Source organism: Tenrec ecaudatus, chromosome 5 (assembly GCF_050624435.1).
Source record: "Tenrec ecaudatus isolate mTenEca1 chromosome 5, mTenEca1.hap1, whole genome shotgun sequence".
NCBI lineage: Eukaryota > Metazoa > Chordata > Mammalia > Afrosoricida > Tenrecidae > Tenrec > Tenrec ecaudatus.
Window position 1 is genome coordinate 302,917 of NC_134534.1, and position 24,312 is coordinate 327,228.

Sequence of the window (24,312 nt, forward strand, 5' to 3'; positions counted from 1 at the left end):
AGGCGCTCGTGGGGACTACAGGAGGGGTGAGCTGTGCTCTGGAGGAGCCAGGAGCAGACAGGGCCTGGCGTGTGGGCTGTGTACCACCTGCCCAGGTACACCGTGCTGCTCACAGATTGCTTTTCGTGTCCTGGGTCTGACCATCCCGCCAACTCGATGTAGGCTTTGTGCACCTGCCCTTTGTGTGCCTGGTACTCTCTGTGCCTTGTTCCAGCCGACTGCCAGTGCTGCTAAGGAGGGGCCTGGGGCCCAAGGGGCCCAAGAAATGCAGGTGCAGGTGCTGTGGGAGGTAGAATGTGGAGGGGCAGGCGTGTAAGGTCTGGTCAAGCACACACTCCTGTGTTAATAGGAAAGTACTAGAATGCTTTCAAGGACCCACATGAGTCAGCCCAGCCTCTCTGCAGTCGGGTCTTTGAGTTTGGTGCTGAGAGACCAAAAAGGAGGCCCTCTGGGCCTGCAGGCCTCCTTACAGGACCCAGCACTGGTCAGATGGGGCCTTGGGTGCTGCAGCCTTGCCTGAAAATGCAAAACAACAAAAAAACAGGAAATGCATGCATAAGGAAAAGCCAGGAAAGATGTGCTTAGAGATGTTGGTGGTGGTTTTTTTTCCCCACATCGGCACAATCCCACTTGCTCTGGGAAAGCAGCTGGGTGGTCTGGCGCAGTCTCACTGGGAAACCGCTTGTCCAGCCCACAGCCTGGCCTTGTCCTTGCAGGCTGCTTTTTGTTCCCCAGACTCAGCAAACATTTATAGGAATTTAGTTTGAGTCCCCTGCGGATGCCAAAAGTACTAGTTTGGGTGTGCCCTAACTCAAAGAGTGCAGAATTCCTCAGGGAACCCCTTCCCACGCAGAGATGGCAAGGTGCATTGAGGCGCCGACACTGGGTAGAGGCCGTGCTGAGCGACAGTAGGCTAGCTAGAGGCTTTGGCTTGGGAAAAGTCCCTGTGGTTTTGTGCCGGCACCTACCCAACCAAGTCCACCTGGTTTGACTTCTCCAGGGACCCTGGTCTGCAAGGGTGAGAATGGGGCACAGAGCGAAGAGTGGTGCCTGCCTGTAGGAACTCTCTGGTGGTGTGGACTCTGCTAGATGTATTCTCAGTGATGAGAAGCATTTAGAAAGGAGACAAGCAGACGGGCTTCCAGTGGCCCTCCCTGGCAGTCGACCTGTGTATGTGGCCGGGCAGCTCATGAGAAAGGCCGGTCTTCGTAGCAGATCGTTCTGATAAAAAACAATGATTCTTGAAGATGAAAATGGACTCCACCGTTTCTCGACCTCTGTGTTCTAAATGCAAATTGGATTATAGACCCCATTGTCTTTGAAACTTCCAGCTTGGAAGTGCACAAGAGCTACACTCATGAAAGAAAAATGTAATAAATGAGACTTGGTGAAAATCCTCAGCAGTGCTCTCCCAGAAATCCCGGAAGTAAAGTAGTAAAAGCAGTTACTAAACCAAGCTCACTACCTTCTAGTCGATGGCGATCATGGTGACCCTCGAGCATAGGATGAAATGGTCCTTCTGAGTTTCTGAGACTGTAACTCTTTATGAGCATGGAAAACCCTGTCTTTCTCATGCAGAATGGCTAGTGGTTTTCAAACTGCTAACCTTGGAGTTAGTAGCCCAGGTCTCCTTAGACCAGTTAGTTAGGTGAGGACAAAACATGTGCATGGCAGAGGCCTTGAGTCCAGAATATAAAAAACTGCCCCGAGTGACGACTTTTAAAACTCACAAAAGGCTGGCTCTTGTAACAGCTGACAAGGAGGCCACCCACCACTAGGCTAAATATTAGCATCACTGTCGTCCTAGGAGGCAGCTGAAGTCCCTACTGGGTACCTCCACACAGCCTAGTGAGGCTCGAACTTGTGTCTATAGCAGTGTGGTAAAGACTCCTAGTGACCTGCAGCTTCCACTTGGCTCTGGAAGGAATGGCCTTGGCATAGGCTCATAGGTTCATAGGATGACTGCTGGCTACTGTGCATTTCCCCAGGCTTCCTACCACAGGGCCAAGCCGCCACTGCGCTCCCATGACCAGCTTTCCTTGCACCTTGGCCAACTTCACGAGGTATTCTGCAAGACCAAACTCGCTGCCATCGAGTTGATGCCAACTCACGGAGACCCCGTAGACAGGGTAGAACTGCCACTCTGGGTTTCTGAGACTGTAATTCTTTAGGGGAGTAGAAAGCCCCATGTTTCTCCCAAGAAAGGAACAGTAATGTAAAAATAAACCCTTGATGCTAGAAACAAAGCCAGAAATGGCATGATAGAATCTTGCAAGACCAACGACTTATTTGTTACAAATAATTTTTTTTTTCAACAACACACACAAAAAACTTTGAACATGTCCTTCTCCAAATTGACCACACTAAAATCAAACTGAGCACATTTCTGGGAAGACACAGTGCAGAAGCTCAATATCAGCAGCTGCAGGGAGGCCAGGGACTGGCTGTGGGCTCAGTTGCTCTTGTGTAAGTTCAGGTTGAAGGTGAAGAAAATGAAAACAAGTCCCTGAGAGCCAAACTGCGACCTTGAGTCTCTCTCACTTGGATTTCAAGAACATCTCAAACAGATTAGATTCATGGAACGCTAATGACAGAAGGCCCGGTGAGGTGTGGGGGGACATCAAGGACATTGTTCATGAAGAAGACACATGGCCATTGAAATAGAAGATCAAGCGTGGATGTCAGAAGAGGTACCGAAGTGTTCTTTTAGCTGTAGAGTAGCTAAGACAAATGAAACAAATGAAGTCAAAGAGCTGAACAGAACATTTCTAAGGGTAGCTCAAGAAGACAAAGTGGAATATTATAATGCAATCAATGTGCAAAGACCTGGAGTAAGAAAACCAAAAAGGAAGACCAATGCTCAACATATCTTCAGCTGAAAGAGCTAAGGAAAAAATGTCAAGACTTGAGTGGCAATCATGAAAAGTTCTATGGGCAAAATGCTGAACTATGCAGGAAGTATCAAAAGAAGGTGGAAAGGATACCCAGAGTCACTACCAAAAAGAACTGGTCAACATTCAACCATTTCAGGAGTTACCTTTATAAGCAAGAACCAAGAGTGCTGAGGGAGGAAGTCCAAGCTGCGTCGAGAGTATTAGCACGAACAAAGCTCCAGGAACTGACAGGTCAATTGAAATGGTTCAAGCACTGGAAGCACTCACTTGTCTATGACGAGACATTTGGAAGACAGCTACCTGGCCAACTGACTGGAAGAGATCCGTATTTGTACTCCACCCAAAGGCTCAAGGTATAGAGCAGTCTCCTTGGTAGCGCCTGCAAGTACAACGTTGCTGACCATTAGTCCACGACAGTGACAGCAGGGAGCTGCTGGAGGCTCAGGCGGGATTCAGAAGGAGGCGTGGAGCAAGGGATAGAATAGATACCATCGTGGATGTCAGGTGGATCTTAGCTGGACGCAGAGAATACCAGAAAGATGTTGCCTTGTGTTTTATTAACTGTGCCAATGCATTTGACTGTGTGGATCACAGCAAACTATGGACAGCCTTGAGAAGAATGAATATTCCAGAACACTTCAGTGTGCTCATGAGGAACCTGCACGTGGATCAAGAAGCAGTTGTGCCAACAGAACAAGGGAACACTTCATGGTTTAAAATCAGGACAGGTGTGCGCCAGGGTAGTGCCCTCTCACCAGATTTGTTCGATCTGTATGCTGAGCAAATCATCAGAGAAGTTGGCTTTGTAAGAAGAAGAATGTGACCTCAGGATTGGAGGAAGACTTATTAACAGCCTTTGACAGATGATACAGCCTTGCTTGCCACAAGTGAGCAAGTCTTGAAGCACTTGCTGAGGAAGATAAAAGATTGCAGCCTTCAGTGTGTATTACAACTCAATGTAAAGACCAAACACCTCACAACTGGACCAGTACATAACATGGGAAGTGGAGGAAAAATGGAATCTGTCAAAGCTCTTGCCTTACTTGGATCCACAACCAGTGCTCGTAGAAGCAGCAGTTGAGCTTTTTACAAATTCATTACGTTAGGTAAATCTGCACAAGACCTCTTTACGGTGTTAAAAAGCAAAGACGTTACTTTGAAAACAGGTGTGCCTAACCCACACCATGGTGTTTTCAATGGCCTCCCATGCTTGTGAAAGTTGGACCTTGAATAAGGGAAACGAAAGAAAAACCGATGCACTTGAATTGTGGCTCTGACGAAGAAGCACGAAGGTGCCTCGGCTGCCGAAAGATCCAACAAACATCTGTCTTGAAGAAATCAAGTTAGAATGATCCTTAGAGGCAAGAATGGCACATTCATCTCGGGGACTTTAGACCTGGAGACGGACCTCGTGCTTGATGAAGGAGCGGGCCGTGAGAGAGAGGAAGACCCTTGACAAGATGGATTGACACCGCCGCTACCAGAGCAGTTGTGGGGATGGTGCGGGACAGGGGGCAGGGTTTGATTTTGTTGTGTACGTGGGTTCCTCTGTGCCAGCACTGACTCAGGCACGGAACAGCCACAAAGACCGATGACACGGAGCTGAGAGCTATTTGAATGTCCTCTTTGGGGAAATACCTGCTCGAGTCTTTTGCTTTTGTTTCGATTGCTTGTCATTTTAATTTCTGAAAGTACTCAATTTGAAAGTATTTTACAGCATAGTTGTATCTCTTACTGTGAACAACTTGCTCACCGGTTCACTCACTCTGTCAGACACTTAATTTGTATCTAGTATATTTACTATGTAGAGACCCCTGTTCACGGAATTCTTAGAATTAGCCGAGGTGGTATTAAGCTCTCTTTAAGCCAGTCCCCTTACTCTTTGATTAAAAATAAGGCACAAAAAAATAAAATTAAGTACAAACGTTTAAAAAGCCCTGTTGCATACTTTGTTAGAATTCAACAAAACTTATTAATTTAGAGGGAAGAGATACAGCATTTCATTCATAGTTCCTTCTCTATTCTAGATTCAGGGCTTCTTTTAAGTACGTCAGTAAACTTTAACCATTCATTTTGGCTCTGTGTATTTTTTTGCTAACTTATGCAAGAAATATTTTTGTTCACTTACTGCTTTCATGAAAGTAAACTTTGAAAAACCAAAAACAAAGAAGGTGAACTTTGAATCTGTTGTGGTTTTTCTCGGACCAAAGAAAGCCAGTTGGTGCAGTCTTATCAGTGAGGGCTGTTCTTAGGCTCCCCTGATGGTTGTAGGTAGTTTCCAGTTGATTCTTGTAGGTTTTCCAGGTTGACAGTGTTATCTCTTTCTTCAGTAGATTTACACGGCTGGCATTTTTTATAAGCTTATTGCATTGACCAACATTTTCAAAACGATCCTGCCTCCTGGAAAAGCTGGCATGCGCATTCTTGATTGGCGCGCCTCACCTGCAGTGCTGGCCACTACAGAGGCATTTGGGTCTAATATGGATATTCTTCATCAGATTAGCACATTGCGGATGGGTCCCGAGTTTACTTGTATTTAGCGCGCCATCTGCTATGGACCGATCACAAGATAACCTACATGCTGTCTTCAGATGCCATCTGCTTGCATATATTTTAACTGCTTCGTCTATTTAGGTGTTTATATCAGTAGTGAATGTATCAAACTCGATTGTCTTCATGTTCTTTTTGTTTATTTAGCATTTTAGTGCATTTGGGTTAAATCAAATAGTTACTATTTGTTTGAATTGTTTTGCAAGGAGTTGTGCACTTATCCTGATCAAACCTCAGTGAAATGTAAAACATCCCTAAATCACTCAAGTGGTCTCCTGTTACACAAAAGACAGGAAGAAATGCTTAGCCTAATTCTTCTAATTTTTCAAAATAATATGGATTATGTTGATTATTTTAACAAGAAGTTTATAATTTCATGAAGATTATAGTTCATAAAAGTAATAATGGGTGAACAATCAAATGTGGTGAAGAAAGTTGATGGTGCCCGGCTATCAAAAAATATAGCGTCTGGGGTCTTAAAGGCTTGAAGATAAACAAGCGGCCATCTAGCTCAGAAGCAACAAAGCCCACACGGAAAAACACATCAGCCTGTGTGGTCACGTGGTCCCGAAGGGATCAGTTATCAGGCATCAAAGAACAAAAAAATCATATCACTGGCTGCACACCTCCATGATACAATCACCGAGGACAAACGGGTGCATAAGCAAATGTGGCGAAGAAAGCTGATGGTGCCCAGCTATCAAAAGAGATAGCATCTGGGGTCTTAAAGGCTTGAAGGGAAACAAGCAGCCATCTAGCTAAGAAGCAATAAAGCCCACATGGAAGAAGCACACCAGCCTGTGCGATCACAAGGTGTTGAAGGGATCAGGTATAAGGCATCATCCAAAAAAAAAAATCTTACCATAGTGAATGAAGGGGGAAGTGCAGAGTGGAGACCCAAAGCCCATTTGTCGGCCACTGGAGATCCCCTCACAGAGGGGTCCATAGGAGGAGATGAGTCAGTCAGGGTGCGATGTAGCACCGAAGAAGAATACAGCTTTCCTCCAGTTCCTAAATGCTTCCTCCACCCTAACTATCATGATCTGAATTCTACCTTGCCAGTCTGGATAGAGCAGAGGTTGTACACTGGTGCATATGGGAGCTGGAGGCACAGGGAATCCAGGGTGGATGATACCTTCAGGACCAGGGGTGTGAGGGGCGATACTGGGAGGGTAGAGGGTGAGTGGGTTGGAAAGGGGGAACTAATTACAAGGACCTACATGTGACCTCCTTCCTGGGGGACAGACAACAGAAAAGGGGGTGAAGGGAGACGCCAGATAGGGCAAGATATGGCAAAATAATAATTTATAAATTATCAAAAGCTCATGAGGGAGAGGGGCGCGGGGAGGAAGGGAAAAAGAGGACTTCATGCAAAGGGCTTAAGTGGAGAGCAAATGCTTTGAAAATGACGAGGGCAAAGAATGTACAGATGTGCTTTATACAATTGATGTATGTATGGATTGTGATAAGAGTTGTATGAGTCCCTTATAAAATGTTTTAAAAAAGTAATAATGTTCCGTATACATTGCAAAATATCATTTCATAATGTGAGACGTTTTATATTAAAATACTGAAAGTTATAAATAAATATAAAAAGTTGATGAGATGCAAACCCATTTATGGTTTAGTGCAAAAAAACCCCAAAAACTAACAGCCGAAAGAATACCCAGCCACTTGGGTAAGTTGGTAAAAAACAAACTGGTCCTTAATGTGTTAAGTACTTTTCTACATCTGAATGTTTGAGAATTACCTAATTAGTGTCCTAAGTGGATGCCAATTTGATCATGCATTTGGATCTTTATCAGGGTCATCAGCCGCTACCTGCTCGTGGCTACCTGCTCCACGAGCGAGCGCCTGTGTGTGTGCCAGTGCCTCGGTGGGGAGCCCTCATGGCGCTCAATCACTGCTCCCTCTGTGCGCCCTGCCTAGCCACCCTGTCACCACTGGTGGAAGCTGGGCTTCCCAGGGGCCCTCCCCTCAGGCCATGTGCGCTGCCCATGAAGGGAGCAGGCTGAGGGGGTCAGGCCAGGGAGAGGGAAGAGGCAGAGGTAGCTGTTCTGACTCAGACATGTGCCGCTTCTCTCCTGCCCTGCGCTGCCTTAGCTCCTCCCCGCCGGATGTGTTCCTGGAGAAAGACTGTGAAAACTACCGGGACTGTGGCCCAGATGGCCCGCTGCTGCATTACAGGTAGGCCAGGGACCACCCCCACCACCACCACCACCACTGCTTGAAGGTAGGGGCCATGGGGGTGCTGAGTCAGACTGCCTCAGGTAGACACAGACATGGGGTGACACTGAGGACACTGAGATGGCCCATGGTCCCTCCACAGTGGGCAGGGCCTGCTCTGCAGTCCGGCAAGCTCCTGTGTGAGGGGATTGGCATCCATGGAGGCCCTCGGTGTGAGGTCCTAGAAAGCCCAGAGGAGGGGCGGTTCTCTGTCCTCCCACTCCCAGGTTGGGTGGCTCACTTGTTCAGACATGCTGAGGGTGGGCGGGAGTAAAGGCCAGCACAGATGGAGGCAGCATAAACCCTGTGCAGGCTGGTCCATGTGGGCGGTGGGTGCAGGGGTCTGTCGCTCAGGTTGGAAACCAGGCTAAAGCTCAGGAGGGCAAATGCACACAGAGCTACAGCCGGTCAGGGTGCTGGGCGCAGGTGTGGGTCAGAGGGCTGTTACACTTCCGTTCAGCAGCAGGGTGCGAAGCAGAACTGTCAGGTAGAGTGCCGCCCCGTTTGGACAAGGCTGCTGTCGCTCTGAGCCTCACCAGAGCCACTGCATGGAAAGTGGGTCCCAAGGAGCTCGAGTGCCTTGCTGGGCGGGCTGAGGCTCAGGGCCCTTCCGGTCCTGGAGTCTTTGTGCCTATCCGCCTCCTTCGGCCTGATGTCCGGTGTGGGGCTGCAGGTGGGGCAGAGACAGGCCCCTAGAGGAGCCTGCCCTCAGGCCTGTGTGGCCTGAGCCAGGGTCTCATGGGAGCCATGCTCCCCTCTCCCCTCAGGGCTTCCTCGCTACAGTGGACCACTGGGACCAAGGAGCGCATGCTCATCAAGGTCACTGGCCGGGAGCCCAGCTTCCTCGCCCCCCAGGGCAACGGGTTCTCTGCAGACAGCCAGCCTGGGACCCGCGCCCGCAGGCCCTCTGGCAGCCAGCACTCCCCTGGCCTGCAGACCTTTGCCCCTGACTCTGATGGTGCCGCCTTCTTCCCCGAGAGGCGACCCTCACCCTTCCTAAAGAGGGCTGAGCTCTCGGGGGGTTGCTCCCCACTCCCAGGCCGTGGGAGCGACACCTTCTGCGTCCCACTGCAGGCCCAATCCCGCAAACCTTCCAGTGACTCCCAGCCTTCCTCCCCACGCTATGCCTACGAGCCCCCCCTCTACGAAGAGCCCCCCGTGGAATACCAGGCCCCCCTCTACGATGAGCCCCCTATGGACATGCAGTATGAGGCTGGCGTGGGCTATAAAGCCGGCTCACCCCAGAAGTCGCCTGTGCGCAAGCCGCGCCCCTTCCTGCAGTCTCCCAAGCACGTGTCACCCTCACCGTACCAGCAGCTGGTGCTGACCAGGCAGAGGGGCCCTGAGCGCTTCATGAGCCTGGACTATAGCCCTGCAGGCAAGGAGTATGTGCGCCAGCTGGTCTACGTGGAGCAGGCTGGTTCCAGCCCCAAGCTGCGGGCGGGCCCGCGCCACAAATACACACCCAACCCCGGGGGCGGCTCCTACTCACTGCAGCCCAGCCCCTGCCTGGTGAGGGACCAGCACCTGGACACTCGGTCCGGGGACTACAGCAGCATGGAGGGGCCTGACTTCCGGCATGGTCCCCCACCCACACCACTGCCCTCCGCGCAGGACGACGCCATGTCCTGGTCCAGCCAGCAGGGCACCATGTCCTCGGTGGGCTGCTCCCCAGGCCCCCGCAAGAGAAAGAGCAGAAAGCCGTCTCTAGGCCAGGACCCCAACACCTCGTCAACTGATGGCTCAGGGGACCGAGAGCCCCTTGGCGAGCCCCTCCTAGCTGAGGAGCGGCCCCTGTGTGGGTCTGGCCTGGCTCCCTTGAAGCGAGCTGAGGGCCGACTGGGTGAGGCAGAGGGGGTACGGGGCTCGTGCGAGCCCCTCCTGGCCCAGGCGAGGCTGGCCTGGGAAGCCCAGCAAGCTCACCACCACATGAAGCAGCGGGGAAGCTGGGACTCGCAGAAGGACGGCTCGGGCTATGAGAGCGACGGCGCAGTCCCCCTGCCCATGCCAGGGCCCGTGGTGCGTGCCTTCAGTGAGGACGAGGCTCTGGCCCAGCAGGAGAGCAAGCACTGGAAGAGGGGCCCCTTCGAGAAGCTTGGCTTCCCCCAGATCCTACTGGAGAAGAGCATCTCTGTCCAGACCAACCTGGCCTCCCCGGAGCCATACCTGCACCCCTCCCAGGTGAGGCCTGGCTGGGGCCCCATCATCAGGCTCGACAATGGCCCTGCCCCAGCTCAGGGGACCTGAGAGGTCCCTCTCACAGGGAGTCCCTCTCCCAGCTGCCCGAATTAGGGACCAGGGGTCAAGGCGGACTGCTTCAGGACAGGCGACAGAGGCCCGGGCCATCCAGTCCAAGGGTGTGGGAAGGTGGGGCCATCCCGGGGTATGGGGTGCAGGATGAGGAGCAGGCCCTGGTGAACTGATCCTGGCAGTGGGGCAGGCTGTGGGCCTGGCAGTCACACTCTTGGGTGAGGTCTGAGAGAAGGCTCGAACCCCAGGGACAGGGAGTGCAGGGATAGACTCAGGAATCTGGGACCCTGGGTTTCTGCCCAGACTTTCAACCTGTGTCCCCTTTCCAGGGAGGGGCACACAGACAGAGCCTGGTGGGGGTGGGGGGAAGAGACCAGTCTACTCTGACCCCCCCCACCTCTCCATACACACTCTCCCTGCCGTGGTCAGCTGACTCACCCCTCACTTCCTACTTGCCTTCCCCAGTCTGAGGACCTCGGTGCCTGCGCCCAATTTGAAAGCAGCCGGCAGGGCCGCAGCATGATGCCCAGTGCCAGCTGTGTCTTCCCCACCTTCACGCTGCGCAAGCCTTCCTCAGAGACAGACATCGAGAACTGGGCCTCGAAGCACTTCAACAAGCACACACAGGGCCTCTTCCGGCGCAAGGTGTCCATTGCCAACATGCTAGCCTGGAGCAGCGAGTCCATCAAGAAGCCTATGATCATGACCAGCGACCGGCATGTGAAGAAGGAGGCCTGCGAGATCTTCAAGCTCATCCAGATGTACATGGGTGACCGACGAGCCAAGGCTGACCCGCTGCACGTGGCCCTGGAGGTGGCCACCAAGGGCTGGAGCATGCAGGGCCTGCGGGACGAGTTGTACATTCAGCTCTGCCGGCAGACCACCGAGAACTTCCGCCTGGAAAGCCTGGCGCGTGGCTGGGAGCTCATGGCTATCTGCCTGGCCTTCTTCCCACCCACGCCCAAGTTCCACTCCTACCTGGAGGGCTACATCTACCGCCACATGGACCCCGTCAATGACACCAAAGGTAAGTCTGAGCTCACCGTGGCCATAGCACCTAGTTTAAGCCTGAAAGACCCCTTTGCACCCAGGGTTGCTCCAGGTAAGGTCGGACCATGGCGAGAGCTACTTGCCGTGCTAGCCACACCTGCCGCCGGCTGTACCGGAGGAGCAGCAGGTACGTGGGGCAGCATACTGGGTGGACCCCACGAAGGCGCTGCACTCTGAACTCCAGCCTGTTTCTTCAGCCCCAAGAAGAGCTGCATCCATGCCTGGCTGAGGGTCCCAGGTACCCCCAGGGTGCAGCCTGACTGGCCCCGGAGATTGGGCTCTCTGGGACCCCGGACAGAGGATGGCCTTGCCGAGGTGGTACAGTGAGTGTAGTGTCAGGCACAGACAACCAAGTTGCAGGTACACCTCACTAGCTGGCACTATGGCCAGCAAGCCATAGCCCTGGCCTTCAGGGCCCTGGGAGGTCTGCCCCCACCAGTTTCACAACTCGCCTGCGGGGCCAGTGGCTGCAACACAGCATTTATGCCATTACCGCCCACGTTGCATGCTGCCCACAGTGGCTGCTGCTGAGGAAGACATTAGTGGACGAGTGAACAGGTAGCAGATGGACAGGCCACAGGACCAGGCAGCCTAAAAGGGTCACTTGAGCAGGTGTTTGGGGTGGCAGTGGCAAAGCTTATACTGCCTCTCCCGGTGCTGTTTGTCCAGCCAGTCTTGTCAGTGGGGCTCGGCCTCTCCCAAAGAACTGGGAGGCAAGTCCAGCAGTGGGGAGTATGGGTTCATGTCTGGCTGTGACAGCCTGCCTGGCTTGCCCTGCCTGAGACGCAGCCCCAGGTGGGCTTCTGCTGGAGGCAGGCCTTCCACGTCCACACAGGATGGCAATCACACCTCAGATGGCCTTTGTCTAAAGAGGCCTGACCTGGATCGTTGTCCTTCCTTCCATGTGGGTCACTACACAACTGCTCATTGTCAGGAAGGTCTGCCGTGTTGTCCTTAGAAAAGGGACTTTTTTGGATAAGGAAACTGAGGCTAGGAGGACGGCATGGCTAGTAAGAGGTGCACTGAGCCCAGCTCCTGCGCATGGCTTTTCATCGTCCTGGTTCACCTGGCCAGCTTTGGCTGCAGGAGCCTGTACTTCACCCGGCAACAGCAGTTCGGGATGGCATGCCCAGTGTTGTGGCTCCCCCATCGAAGCATCAGGCGTCATACCATCCAAAATAGCCAGGCCGATCCCAGGCCACATGCGCACTCTTTGGCTTCACATCTTGGTGCCAGGCACAAGCTGGGGCTGTCATGGCTTGCCTCGCTGCCCTCTTAAAAAGAGGATCTCCTGGCACAGACATTGCTGAGGTGCAGACCCAACAGATTCTGAGGTTTTAATCACCCCTCATGCTTTCATTCATGCCGAGATGTCTCTGGCTCCAGATGAGAACAGCATGTTGAATGTGTGCATTTACTTGAGTGTACTCTACCATGAACTAATATAATAACAGTGGGCTTTTCTAAAGGCAAGAAATAAATCAAAAGAAAAGTACAGATTTTGGAACGGAATACAAGGGAAATTTTAATTTGTCGATACAATCAGAGAAGTTGTTGGAGGAGCATTCATAGTGCCTCCATGCTCATGAGCTCTCCATGAGTTGTAATCAACTCAGTGGCAAAGAGTTTGGTGGTTTATTTGTTTGTTCTTTTCATACTGAGGTGAGAAAAGAGTCTAGCCTCAGTCCTTTTTGACTTTAGGAACCGTGGGGGAGGGGGGGTGAATGCTACCAGAGTAGGCAGAAGAAAGGAAATGAGAGCAGAGTGTGGAAGTCATTGAGAGAGGGGCGTGGCAAATAGTAGAGAAAAACAATGAAAATAAAAATGGATTCTTTGAGAAGATTTAAGAAAATGAATACATCTTTAGCTGGACTGATCAGGAAGAAAAAGAAACATAAATGAGCACCATCAGGAGCGAAAAATAAGATTCCATAGATTTCATAGACACTAATAAGGGGATGCTATAGACAAATCTCTTGAAAGACAGAAACTACTCAAGAACGACCATCTGAATAGCCATATCCTGTTGAAGAAATTATTTTTGTACTAAGTAACCTCCACACCGAAAATTCTAGCCCAGCTGGCTTTGCCGGTGAGTTTCCCCAAACATGTACTTGTATAAGTTTTATCAAAACTCATTCCTAAATCCAGGTGGGGGACATAGTTCCCACTGCTTTCTATACTCAAACTGGAAAAGGACCTTATAAGAAAATAAGGATGTAAACATTTATGACAATATTTTGGGAAATTGAATCCAACAGCCTATTAAAGTATAATGTGTGTTGACCAATTGGAATATAGCCAAGGTATATAAGATTGGTTTGTCATTTGGAAATAAAACAATACAACTCACTGTGTCGACAGTGAAAAAGAAAATTAGATGATCGTCTTAACAGAGGTAGGGAAAGAATTTGACAAAATCCTACATTCATTCATTCTACTAAAAACTCTAAACCAACTAAATATACCAGAAACTTATTAAGCCCGATACTTTAGTGAAAAATTGAATGCTTTCCCCGTGTGTCCAATTGTACATTTAATCAGCATCCTATTGAAATTTCTAGCCAGTGCAGTGAGGCAGGGGAAGAGAGCAAAGCTGTCCAGGCTGGAAAGAAAGAGAATGATGATCTTTCTTCTCAAACTCTGTGATCCTCTGTGTAGTGCATCTTAGGGAATCTACCGCCCAGCCCTACCAGCCACCCCCCCAAAAAATCTAGGACTAATAGTGAATTTAGCAAGACACAAGACCAAATACCATTTTTTTAATTCTTTATATACTAGTAACAAACAACTGGAAATTGAGATTTTGTTTTTAAACAAACACTGCCTTTAATTCTAACTCATTCTGTGTAGAAGTTCTAGACTGTAAGTTGTTATAGGGCACCAGCCGGCCGTACCTTTCTCCAGCAGAGCACTTGGTGGATTTGAACTGCTGCCCTTCTCGTAGTTAGCAGACCATTGCCTAACTCACAGTGCTACCAGAGTGCTTTACAATTTATAACAGCATTTTAAAATCCAATAGGTTTAGGGGTAACTGACAAAAGATGTGCATATCTACTATACTGAAAGCTACAAAACAGTGCTGAAAGCAATTAAGAGAAACCTACATAAGTGGAGCCATATACCATGTTTATGATTCTGTAGGCTAAGAAGTGTTCAAATTTCAGTTCTTTTTTTTTTTTAGTTTTAGTTCTATACAAGTCATTCTATAGGTTCAGTACTAACCAAAATCTCAGTAACGTTTATTTTATTTTGTATGTGCATGTGGAGGTGGGGGAAGGGATAGGGATAGGAGGAATCGGCATGTTGATCATTCATACAAAGCACAAAAGACCTAATGTAGAAAAAGAAGCAAAGTTCAAGGGTTAACAGTGCTTGACTTCAAGACTTGTGGTATTGGCATCTAGGTGAACAGTAATTTGATGGAACTGAATAGAGTCCAGAAATACACCCTCACACACATGGTCAGTTTCCTATAGAGGTGGAAAGGCCTTCCAGCAAAGAAAGGATAGTCTTTTCATTAAATGATGGCTAAGACATTTTGATATCCATATGCCAAAAATAAAATAGAAAACTTCAATCCCTAGTTTGCAAAACTTAATTCAAAATGGGTCATAAACCTATATATAAAACCTAAAATGAAAAGATATCCAGAACAAAATGTAGGAGATCTGTTTTTGTTGAATCTGGCAAAAATGTCTTAGACATAATACCAGAAGCATGATTCATGAAAGAAAGAAATTTATAAATTGGACTTCATCAAGATTAATCTTTTGGTCTTCAGAAGTCCCTGTGAAGGAAATGAAAAGGCAAGAAGTGAAGGTTAAAATGATCCATGCAGTACTTACGGGGTGAGACTGGAGCTAGCAGTCGGTACTCATGTTTAGCTTACTAGAGATGCATATGAACATAAAAAGCATTTTTGGATAGGTGTCTATACATAGGCTGGGTGTTAACACACCCATGTCCTTGCTCCGTCACCTGAGGGGGCCTGGAAGCAAAGACATCCCAACAGCCCCAGACATTCCCAATGCCCAGGTCTTCAACCCAGGGCTTCTCCCAACAATGGCTAGTAGATTAACCAAAAAAGTAAGGAAGCCCTAGGACATGAGGACGGACAGGAGTGATAGAGGTATGTATGTCAAAGGGACACAGAGCCAACTGGACAAGCTCCCAGACAAAAGCTAGTTGAGCAACCAAATAAAGCTTTACAAAATGAGTATAAGTCCGTACTGTTTATACATGCATGATAGGCAGGTAGCTGGGAACAGGAAAATATCCTGTGCAGAAGAATTCCAAATAATTTACTTAAAGATACATAATAGGTACTTAAAGACACTTATAGAGGCTAACTCCCCACTCTAAGTGTAGGTTGAAGAGAGATAACTTGTAAACACACTGTGGCAAAGAGAAGAGCGGCTATCGTGGAGAAGTGTGGTGAGCACTGCCTCACAGCAGTAAGCTAGTTAGGTAAGTTAGCTGTGACGGGCACTTGATAGAATGTGGTCTCAAGAACTCGCCCTGGTCTGGCCATGAGAAAGCATCAGTTAAACGCCAGTTGAGGAGCATTCCACCAATACCTTACCAGTCCTCCTCAGAGCTTGTTGAGGAACAGGAAGACAAGGAGGAAGGAAGATGAACAGAACCCGAGGGATCTGTGGGGCACCATTCAACATGCCAATGTATAGATTTTGGGAATCCGTGAAAGGGAGGGCTGTTTGTTTGAAGAAATAGTGGCTAAGAATCTTCCAAATCTGATGAAAGGATATGACCAAGAAGTTCAACATACTCCAAGCAGTATAAATCCAGAGATCCACACCAAGAGATTTAGCCATCAAATCGTCAAATTCCAAAGACAAAGAGAAAGATTGTAAAGCAGCAAGAAAGTAGCTCATCATATACAAAATATCTTCAATTAAAAAAGGAAGGGGAAAAAAAGATAAAGTTGATTTCGCCTTAGGAACTGTGGCGGCCAGAATCAGTGGCAAGAGTTTGTCACATTGCAGGATACACAACCAACACGCACAACTACGTGGTATTTCTGTGCATTCACAAGGAACTCTGAACAGGGAGTTGAGAGATAACTCCAGTTACAGTAATACCTGAAAAGAATAAAAAATCATCTCAAAATGGATCACAGACATGACTGTTGGAGATAAAATTATACAACTCTTAGAAGGAAACAAAGGAAACCCTTCATGGCCTTGGTTTTGGCGGTTTCTTAATGTGGGAACAAAAGAATATACTAAATTGGGCTTCATCAAAATGAAAAACTCTTGTGCATCAAAGGGAACTATGGAGAGTCAAATGCTCGCACAGCAACCCTGTAGGACAGGGTTGAATTGTCCCTGTGAGTTTCTGATTCTATAACACTTTACAAGAGTAGAGCCCTGTTTTTCTCCAAAGGAGCGGCCAGTGGTTTCAAACTGCTAACCTTACAGTTAGCAGTCCAACCCGTAACCACTGCACTCATGATGGAATGTTTTCCAGCCATTGGCTCAAAAGCAGGTTAACAGGAAAGGAGCACAGCGCCATCAAAGTAGCCCCTCGCTACGAGGCCAGGTCAAGTGACGGTGACATGGGAAAGCTCTGGAAGCGAGAAAAGAGAATTGCCAACACAATTCTATACCCAGCAGAACTTTCCAGAGGAAATCCAGGTGTCAGGGCCATGGGTGATGGCATCAGTGTGGTTTTCACTCTGGACACCTGAAGCTGCCCTGGCCCCTGCCCCTCCATAGACCCCCCTGGACCAACCCTACCCACCCTGGGGCAGGGAAGCCCCTGGGGCTATGAGCCTGGAAGTGCCCTGGCAACGTGTCTGTCTGGCTCTGGCTCTCTTTCTCTGCTGGGAATGGGGCTAGCTCAACCTCACACCCCACCCCAACATCCTGTGGGCCAATGCCCACCCTCACCCTGTTCAATTTTAGGGTCTTGGAACTGGCAAGCTGTGTAGGCTTCCAGGCATGGACATTCAGGAGCCTTCTGGCCATACTGTCCCACTAGGCACTGCTCTGGTCCAAACAACCAGGCTCCCTCCCGGGTCCTCACCCCCCCCCTACCCGACCCCTAACACACACACACACACACACACACACACACACCGGCAGGTGCACAGGAGTGTAATGCGCGTAAGTGTACACTCACCCTTCCTGCCCCGGGATCTGCACAGGAGCCAGCACTCCCCCCCCACCCCAGCCCCAGCTAAGGCCCCGCCTTCGTGCCAGGTGCTCACCGATGTGTTTGCCCCCAGTGACACAGCACATAAAAGAACTGCTGGAGAGGAGCGCTAAGAAGAAGTCCAAACTGAGAAAGAAAGCCAAGCCTTGTGTTGGAGAGCCGGATGGTAGGGGTCTCTCCATGGCCCAGGCAGCGGCTATGCCTGGGTCTAACTCTGCTCTCTCCACTTCCTCGGCTACCCTGGCCTCGCCTCTAACTGCTTCTGGGCTGGGGGTGGGGACGCTAACCTTGGGCCTGCAGCCACCTCCAGTGAGAGTGCCGAGCCCCAGAGTCCTACCCAGAAGAGGGCCGCCTTCTCTGCGCTCGTGTTTCCAGCTTGCATGCTTTGTGGGGCAGGAGGGGGACCGGGGGCGCGGGTAGAGTCGGCAAATCCTCCGGGGCCTCAGGTGAGTGTGTGTGGTGGGCCTCGCTTTGTGGGAGGCTCACCTCCTTTGTGGGAGGGGTGGCTCTGTGGGTAGTCATCTTCCAGTGGGGTATACCCACCTCCCTCCAGCAACTCAGTCTGAGTACCTTGCCTTCTCATTGCCCAACCTGTTTTCTATCTCCTGGCCCAGGGAAGACCTGGAAAGCACAGGACATCCCTACCTGCCTCTGGCACCGAGCTGTCAAATCCTGGCTCACATTCCTCAGATCCTCTGATATCCCTTAGTGTGGGCCCCTTTCTGCAGGAAGCCCTCCCTGACTGAGTGCAGAACCCTAGGACAAGGTCCAGGGCTTCGTGGAGGGCTGGTGGCCTGAGTCTGAACACCTCATCCCAGGAAGGCCAGCCCAGGCCATCAGCTAACTCTGTGGCTCTGCAGCTGGGCCAGGTCAGGGGCCACTCGGAAGGACACAGCAGTATACTCTGCTGACCACTCCCCTCTGTACTCCCTCCACCACCACCAGGGCCATGCTCTCACTGCTGCTCCTGAGCCTGTGAAGTGAGGCCAACACACATGTACACACCTACCCCATCCCACCCCCCTACTCAGGCCCCACAGGCCCTGGAGTCCAGGGGAATTGCCTGGTGTACTATTTGAGGCCCCAGGAAGAGGCAGGCTCTGCTTCCTGCCCCCCAAACGGTCCATGTTCCAGTTGCTTTGTCTCTCACTGCTCTGGAACAAGAGGGTGACCTGGAGGGACCAACTGGACAAGGTCAGGGCTGGAGCCAGGGCTCTACCCACCCACAGGAACTGCGATCCCCAGAGCCAAAGACAGATTCTGCATTGCTTCACATGCTGAGGAAAACGCCTCATTGAGATTCTGTTAAAAAAACAACAGTGATGGAACTTATTGTGGAAAGTAGAGGAGGTTGTGTGGCTGCGCAATGTCGAGTGCGGGTGGGATGGCCTTCTCTCCCAGGGCTGCCTGCACTCCGGGCTCTGCCCATCTTGATTTCATGACCTGGTGTGTGTCCAGCTTGCCACTGGTGCCGCCTGCCAAACGTGCCTACGTGGGCCTCTGTCTTGGTGCCCAGGTGGCTGCTGGGTCTGTCAGCTTGGCATGCAGGTGGCCTCTGCTACTGCCATGAACCCTGGGAGCTGGCCCTGCGATGGAAGGCCTGAGCCCAGAGCACAGGACACCCTCGACTCCAGAATGTGGACCGCAAACCTGGGTGGCCTGACAGGAGTGGTGTTCTGCAGGTCCAGTCAGTCATGCATGTCCCTCAGCCCTTCTGGAGACAGTCCCTCACTCTTCCAAGGAAAGGGGCCGAGAAGCCCCCACAAGGGTGCTCTCTCCTGCTGCCGATCGGCCCACTGCTCTCTAGGCTGTGGGTGCTGAATAGTCCGGACACATGGGGAGCTTGCAGCCTCTAGGGGCTCTGCCCAGGGCAGGGCCTATAGGTCCTGGGGACCCCAGGAACTGCTTCTCTGCCCCTTTCTGCTCCCTCTCTATAGCCACTCCCATGCTCTGTCCCAGCTCATGGTGCCCACTCTTTTGCAGGGGTGGCGATAAGCACATATGCCAAGTACTGCTACCACAAGCTGCAGAAGGCTGCCCTGACCGGGGCCAAGAAGGTACATGCACTCTCGAGCCCAGGGCCCCCAGTCCAGGAGCCAGGCTATGAGCAAGGCCAGGGTGCAAGGTTGTGCAGCTTGGGGACAAGTCTAGGTGTGAGAGCACCCCTCCCTTGGGGCCCTGGGTCCAGGTGAGACCCCACCTAGCCTGCAAGGTCAGGGGCTGGCCTGCAGGCCCCGTGGGCAAGTTCAAGTCCTAAGGTTCACAGTTCTGTTCAGCACCCCTCCTGGGCCTTGTCACACATGGCAGCCAGGCTCAGGGTTACTCCATAAGGCACATGTCTGAGCCCACGGGCCTCTCCAGGATACAGACCATGTTAGCCACTGTTGCCCCACCCAGGTTGCTGTGCTGACCTGGGCCTACCCAGCAAAGCTCACCCACACCACCTGCGCCCCTCCAGAATGTGAGATCTGTCCTCTGCAGGTGTGGTCTGGCCAGAAGTTCTGGCCTGTGGCTATGGCTGGCTCCCCGCCCTTGTCTCCGTCACGCCTGGAGTCTAGTTCTCTGGCTTCACTGGGATGTGCCAGACCATGCACATCTCAAGTGCTCAGTCCTCACTCTCTCCATATGCCTGGCCCAGCCCACCTTCTGCCTGCAGCTCTCCCTGCCCAGACCCTCCTGCCCTTGGGCATGCTTCTCCCCAGGGGTACCATTCCATCTGTCACAACCAGACCTCCCAAAGTCACTGTCTGCCTTCAAACCCAGGACTGTCCCCCCAGAGTGGTCTCATGGTCAGAGGAGGGTCTCTGACTGGCCTTCCTGGGGGGCCAGGCTTGCTGAGAGGCCCCTTCCTGCCTACCTCCTGTATCACCATTGGGCCATTTGAAGCTTCAGGTGCTATAGGTGGTGGGACAACCCTTTAGTGGCTTAGGATTTGGGCACCATGGAGGGTGGGGCTGAGCCCCAGCGTCAGGATAGGGAGACTGGCTCTCTTCCAGGGGCTGCGGAAGCCCACCGTGGAGGAGATCCGGCACGCCAGAAACGCAGTGTTCAGCCCGTCCATGTTCGGCAGTGCCCTGCAGGAGGTCATGAGCATGCAGAAGGAGCGCTACCCTGAGCGGCAGCTGCCCTGGGTGCAGACCCGGCTCTCTGAGGAGGTGCTGGCCCTCAACGGCGACCAGACAGAGGGCATCTTCAGGTGCCGCCCCATGCCACCTGGCCTTCCCTGGGAACTCCAGCGTGGGCTCCCTGGAGGCACACCTGGGTAGAGGTGGGGGCCAGGATGGGTCTCCCATACCCAGCCTGTGGGTGAATAGTCTCACCAAGCAGGAGACTTGTGGATATGGCCCTTGCAGAGGGTGGGTAGGGTGCAGCCATGGGGCAGGGCCTGAGTGAGGCTGGGGGCTAGAGTTCTGGTTCCTAGGCCCTGCTGCCCACCCCCCCACCCCCAACCTGTGCTCCACAGGGTCCCTGGGGACATTGATGAGGTGAATGCTCTGAAGCTGCAGGTGGACCAGTGGAAGGTGCCGACCGGCCTGGAAGACCCCCACGTCCCTGGTGAGGCCCAGAACCCATCCTGTCGTGTGCCTGGCAGTGTGGCCAGGGAGATGGGCATAAAGTATCTGCCTGCACAATGCCCCCACCCCAGCCTGAGCCCCCCACTGCCCAGTGGCCATCACGCTGGAGTCTCAGCCCTGTGGCAGTGTTTGCACAGTCTCACTGGCGCCTCGAGAGACATACTTTGCCTTCTCCCTCCTGTGGGGTGCCCTGCCCCCACCCCCATAGGCAAGAGGTCCTCACCACACTTGCAGGTGGAACCTTTTCCTGGCAGCCCCCAAAACACCCCTTTTATGGTCTCTGCTGGCTCAGTGGGTGCTTTTCACCCATGCCTGCAGCGTCCCTGCTGAAGCTGTGGTACCGGGAGCTGGAGGAACCGCTCATCCCGCACGAGTTCTATGAGCAGTGCATTGCGCACTACGAGAGCCCAGAAGCCGCAGTGGCCGTGGTGCACGCGCTCCCGCGCATCAACCGCATGGTGCTCTGCTACCTCATCCGCTTCCTCCAGGTACGGCCCTGCCTGCCCTGCCCCAACTCTGGGCCCAGGCCCAGGCTGACGGCCTGCCCTCTGCCTTCCACCCTCCCCCTCCCCACAGGTCTTCGTGCAGCCCGCCAACGTGGCCATCACCAAGATGGATGTGAGCAATCTAGCCATGGTGATGGCACCCAACTGCCTGCGCTGCCAATCAGATGACCCCCGAGTCATATTCGAGAACACACGCAAAGAGATGTCATTCCTGCGAGTGCTGATCCAGCACCTGGACACCAGCTTCATGGAGGGTGTGCTATAGCGGGTGGGACACGGACAGGAGCAGGAGAGCATGGAGGGACCACTCAGCCCAAGGGTCACAAGCAAGCCCAGCACAGGGGCCAGAGCAGAGGTGCCACCAGGGGCCCACCCTCCTCCCTAGCCCAGGTTGTGAGCCCCAAGGGACCCCCTGGCCACAGGCTGGGTGTGAGGGCACAGCCTGGCCACAGAAGAGCCCCTCTGGGCCCCACCTCAGGGCTAGCTCCTGCCGACACACCCCAGGGGTGGTTGTGTCAGCCTAGCCGGCCTGCAGCACAGCCCTGAGAAAGTGCCTTCTGCTACCCAGAGCCGAGCGACACTGCCCCTCATGGCCAGCCGGCCAGCACCGTAGCCCACCCCTAAGGGTCAGCTGCCACTTTGCCATCTGCCTGGTCCTGTCCGTGCGTGCACCTCTCCAGACATACACACTCACCCACCCACCCACCCCTTTCCTCTGGTTGGCCTGCAGCTCCCTGACCCATAACGGGAGCTGTCTTGCCCTGCTTACCTGGTACTCCTGGACCCACCTCTTCCTTCACCTGCCCACCTGTTGCTTGGAGCATGGTGACTGAGTGCAGAGGGGCTTGGAGGGCCCCGGGCATTGGCTGTCTACCACCGTGCAAGGCCCAGCAGGCCCTCTCTGGACTGGAGGGGCCCCCCAACCAAAGTCCTTGGGTGATGGGCAGGGCTGGGCTTGGCGGGGGAGATTATTTTTTCTTCATGTAACTACAAATCCCAAACCTGCCCTGCATCCCAGCCCTGCCTGTGTATAGAGATATAGAGGGAAAGATGTAAGAACTAAATTTGCTAATGACATAGTTTTAACCCAAATGCTATTTATCTCTGAGCCGCCCCCACTGCCCTCTGTCAGAGCAAATTTTCATTCCTTAATTTTTTCTCAGATCTTTCATGGCTTCTGACCAAAAACCAACCTGCCCCCTATCTCCTGCCCCTGCCCCGCAGCGAACAGGAAGTCCCCGCATCCCCAGAGGAGCCAGGCCTGGGCGTCCTTTGGCCAGAGCTGCTGGAGGGGCAGCCCCCATTTGTACATTCTCCATTTTGGAATATTTTGAGTTCCGATTGTTGTAAAACTTAATTTCCCCTGGTTTATATATATATATATTTTTAGAGTTGAGTTTTTATTTATTATTAAACACAAAAAGCCCAGCCCTGCCGAAGCCTGGATGACCCCGAGGCGGGCCGAGGGTGGCTGTGGGAGTCTGATTCAGACTCAGAGAGGCGACTCCGCTCTGTGTGAATAAACTATGTATGGACACTGCCCGGCTGTGCATACCGCCTTTTGTCCCTTTGGTCTTCGGGGGTCGGGCTTGGCCGCTGGGACGCCGGCAGGAGCCCTGGGCTACGCACGCTCACACGGGGCGGGGCACGTGGGAGTCCGGCCGCGCGGAACTGTAAGCACGGGCAGAGGCCGCCAGGGGGACTCCTGTTCTCGCAGCGCTGCCCCGTGACCGGCGGCCGTTTCCGGCGCGAGAGCAGGATGTGGCCTGTGGGGGGGGTGCTCCGGGCGCTGGCTTTGCCGCGGTCGCTGGTGGCCCGGCTGTGCAGTGGGGGAGGGGGCGGAAGCGTCTCGTACAAGCAAGGCCAGAGCCCCGAGCCCCGGACGCGGGAGTACTTTTATTACGTGGATCACCAGGGCCAGGTGAGCGGGGACAGGGTCTGGGCGGGGCCTTTGCGTGAGGGGGCGGGGCTTGGGCGGGCTCTAGGAGCGAAATCCCCCAACTGCTGAGTGAGGCTAGAGCCGGTTTTGACGCGGACCCCAGCCCGTCGTGTACCCCCGCTGCCCGAGACACACCCTGTGGGGGCCGTCCTGCTGGCCCGGGAGGAGGCGGAGAGCGCACACGCCCCGGGAACCGGTGTGCGCGGGGCAGGATCCCCAGGCTCCGGAGCGCCCCCGGCGGGTCCGTGCTAGGCTGGCGCTCGGGCCAGCGCCGACGCGACAGGCTGCATGCTGGGGCTCATGAGCCACGGCTTGCCCTCTGTCTGTAGCTTTTCCTGGATGATTCCAAAATGAAGAACTTCATCACTTGTTACAAAGGTACCACTGTCCCTCACCCCTGTCCCCCCACCTGCCTGGTCTCCAGTGAGGCCGAGATCGCCCGACCGGTGGGGAGCAGGGTCTGGGACCACCTGCCCCAGCAGACGTGCAGCCGCACCCTTCGTCTTCCAGACCCGCAGTTCCTGGCCTTCTTCTTTTCCCGCTTGAGAGTCAACCGCAGCGGGCGCTACGAAGCCGCCTTCCCTTTCCTCTCGCTCTGTGGCCGAGAGAGAAACTTCCTGCGCTGCGAAGACCGGCCGGTGGTCTTCACACACCTGCTGCCCTCAGGCCGCGGCCCCCCGCGCCTTTCCTACTGCGGCGGCGGCGAAGCCCTGGCCGTACCCTTCGAGCCGGCGCGCCTGCTGCCGCTGGCCACTAATGGGCGGCTCTACCACCCGGCGCCGGAGCGTGTGGGCGGCGTGGGCCTGGTGCGCTCGGCCCTGGCCTTCGAGCTCAGCGCCTGCTTCGAGTACACGCCCGGCGCGCCCTCACTGCCCTCGCACGTCCGCTGGGAGGGCCGCCGCCTCGCGCTCACCATGGACTTGGCTCCGCTGCTGCCCGCGGCCCCGCCGCCCTAAGCGCACGCGCAGGCCTGATTGCGCGTGCGCGGCGGGGTGCACCTAGGCCCCGCCCGGCCGGCGCTGTCCGTGGTGCTGCTACGGTTGGTCCAGAGGGCAGCTCTCCTGGGCGCACTGCTGGGAGAGCCGGGGGTCTCGGTCCTCCACGCGCTTTTTACCCCCACAGCGCGGCTGCTGGCGACTTCTAGA

At 53.2% G+C, this 24,312-nt stretch overlaps 2 protein-coding genes across 4 annotated transcripts in view; both read left to right on the plus strand.

Annotated features, from left to right (window-relative positions):
• ARHGAP39 (Rho GTPase activating protein 39) overlaps positions 1–22,763 on the plus strand; it is a 70,799-nt gene extending 48,036 nt beyond the window's left edge. For all 3 annotated transcript variants that reach the window (XM_075549077.1, XM_075549076.1, XM_075549078.1), the window contains 9 exons: positions 7,548–7,631; positions 8,438–9,851; positions 10,386–10,947; positions 17,221–17,313; positions 19,131–19,204; positions 20,144–20,343; positions 20,611–20,702; positions 21,041–21,210; positions 21,299–22,763. In XM_075549077.1, coding sequence (XP_075405192.1) covers positions 7,548–7,631; positions 8,438–9,851; positions 10,386–10,947; positions 17,221–17,313; positions 19,131–19,204; positions 20,144–20,343; positions 20,611–20,702; positions 21,041–21,210; positions 21,299–21,493 — 2,884 coding nt within the window. In that variant the 3' untranslated portion in view covers positions 21,494–22,763. The remainder of the gene's footprint in view (positions 1–7,547; positions 7,632–8,437; positions 9,852–10,385; positions 10,948–17,220; positions 17,314–19,130; positions 19,205–20,143; positions 20,344–20,610; positions 20,703–21,040; positions 21,211–21,298) is intronic.
• A 201-nt stretch (positions 22,764–22,964) lies between these two features.
• C5H8orf82 (chromosome 5 C8orf82 homolog) lies at positions 22,965–24,293 on the plus strand. Its single transcript, XM_075549081.1, has 3 exons — positions 22,965–23,149; positions 23,497–23,545; positions 23,678–24,293. The coding sequence occupies exons 1-3, from the start codon at positions 22,988–22,990 to the stop codon at positions 24,121–24,123; spliced, it is 657 nt and encodes a 218-aa protein (XP_075405196.1). The 5' UTR covers positions 22,965–22,987; the 3' UTR covers positions 24,124–24,293.
• Positions 24,294–24,312: the final 19 nt, after the last annotated feature.

Excerpts from the sequence above, each read along its gene's own strand:
- C5H8orf82 (XM_075549081.1), top strand. The coding sequence starts at position 22,988 with ATGTGGCCTGTGGGGGGGGTGCTCCGGGCGCTGGCTTTGCCGCGGTCG. Across the intron at positions 23,150-23,496 it reads ACGTGGATCACCAGGGCCAG|CTTTTCCTGGATGATTCCAA; the intron begins GTGAGCGGGGAC and ends CTCTGTCTGTAG. Across the intron at positions 23,546-23,677 it reads CTTCATCACTTGTTACAAAG|ACCCGCAGTTCCTGGCCTTC; the intron begins GTACCACTGTCC and ends TTCGTCTTCCAG.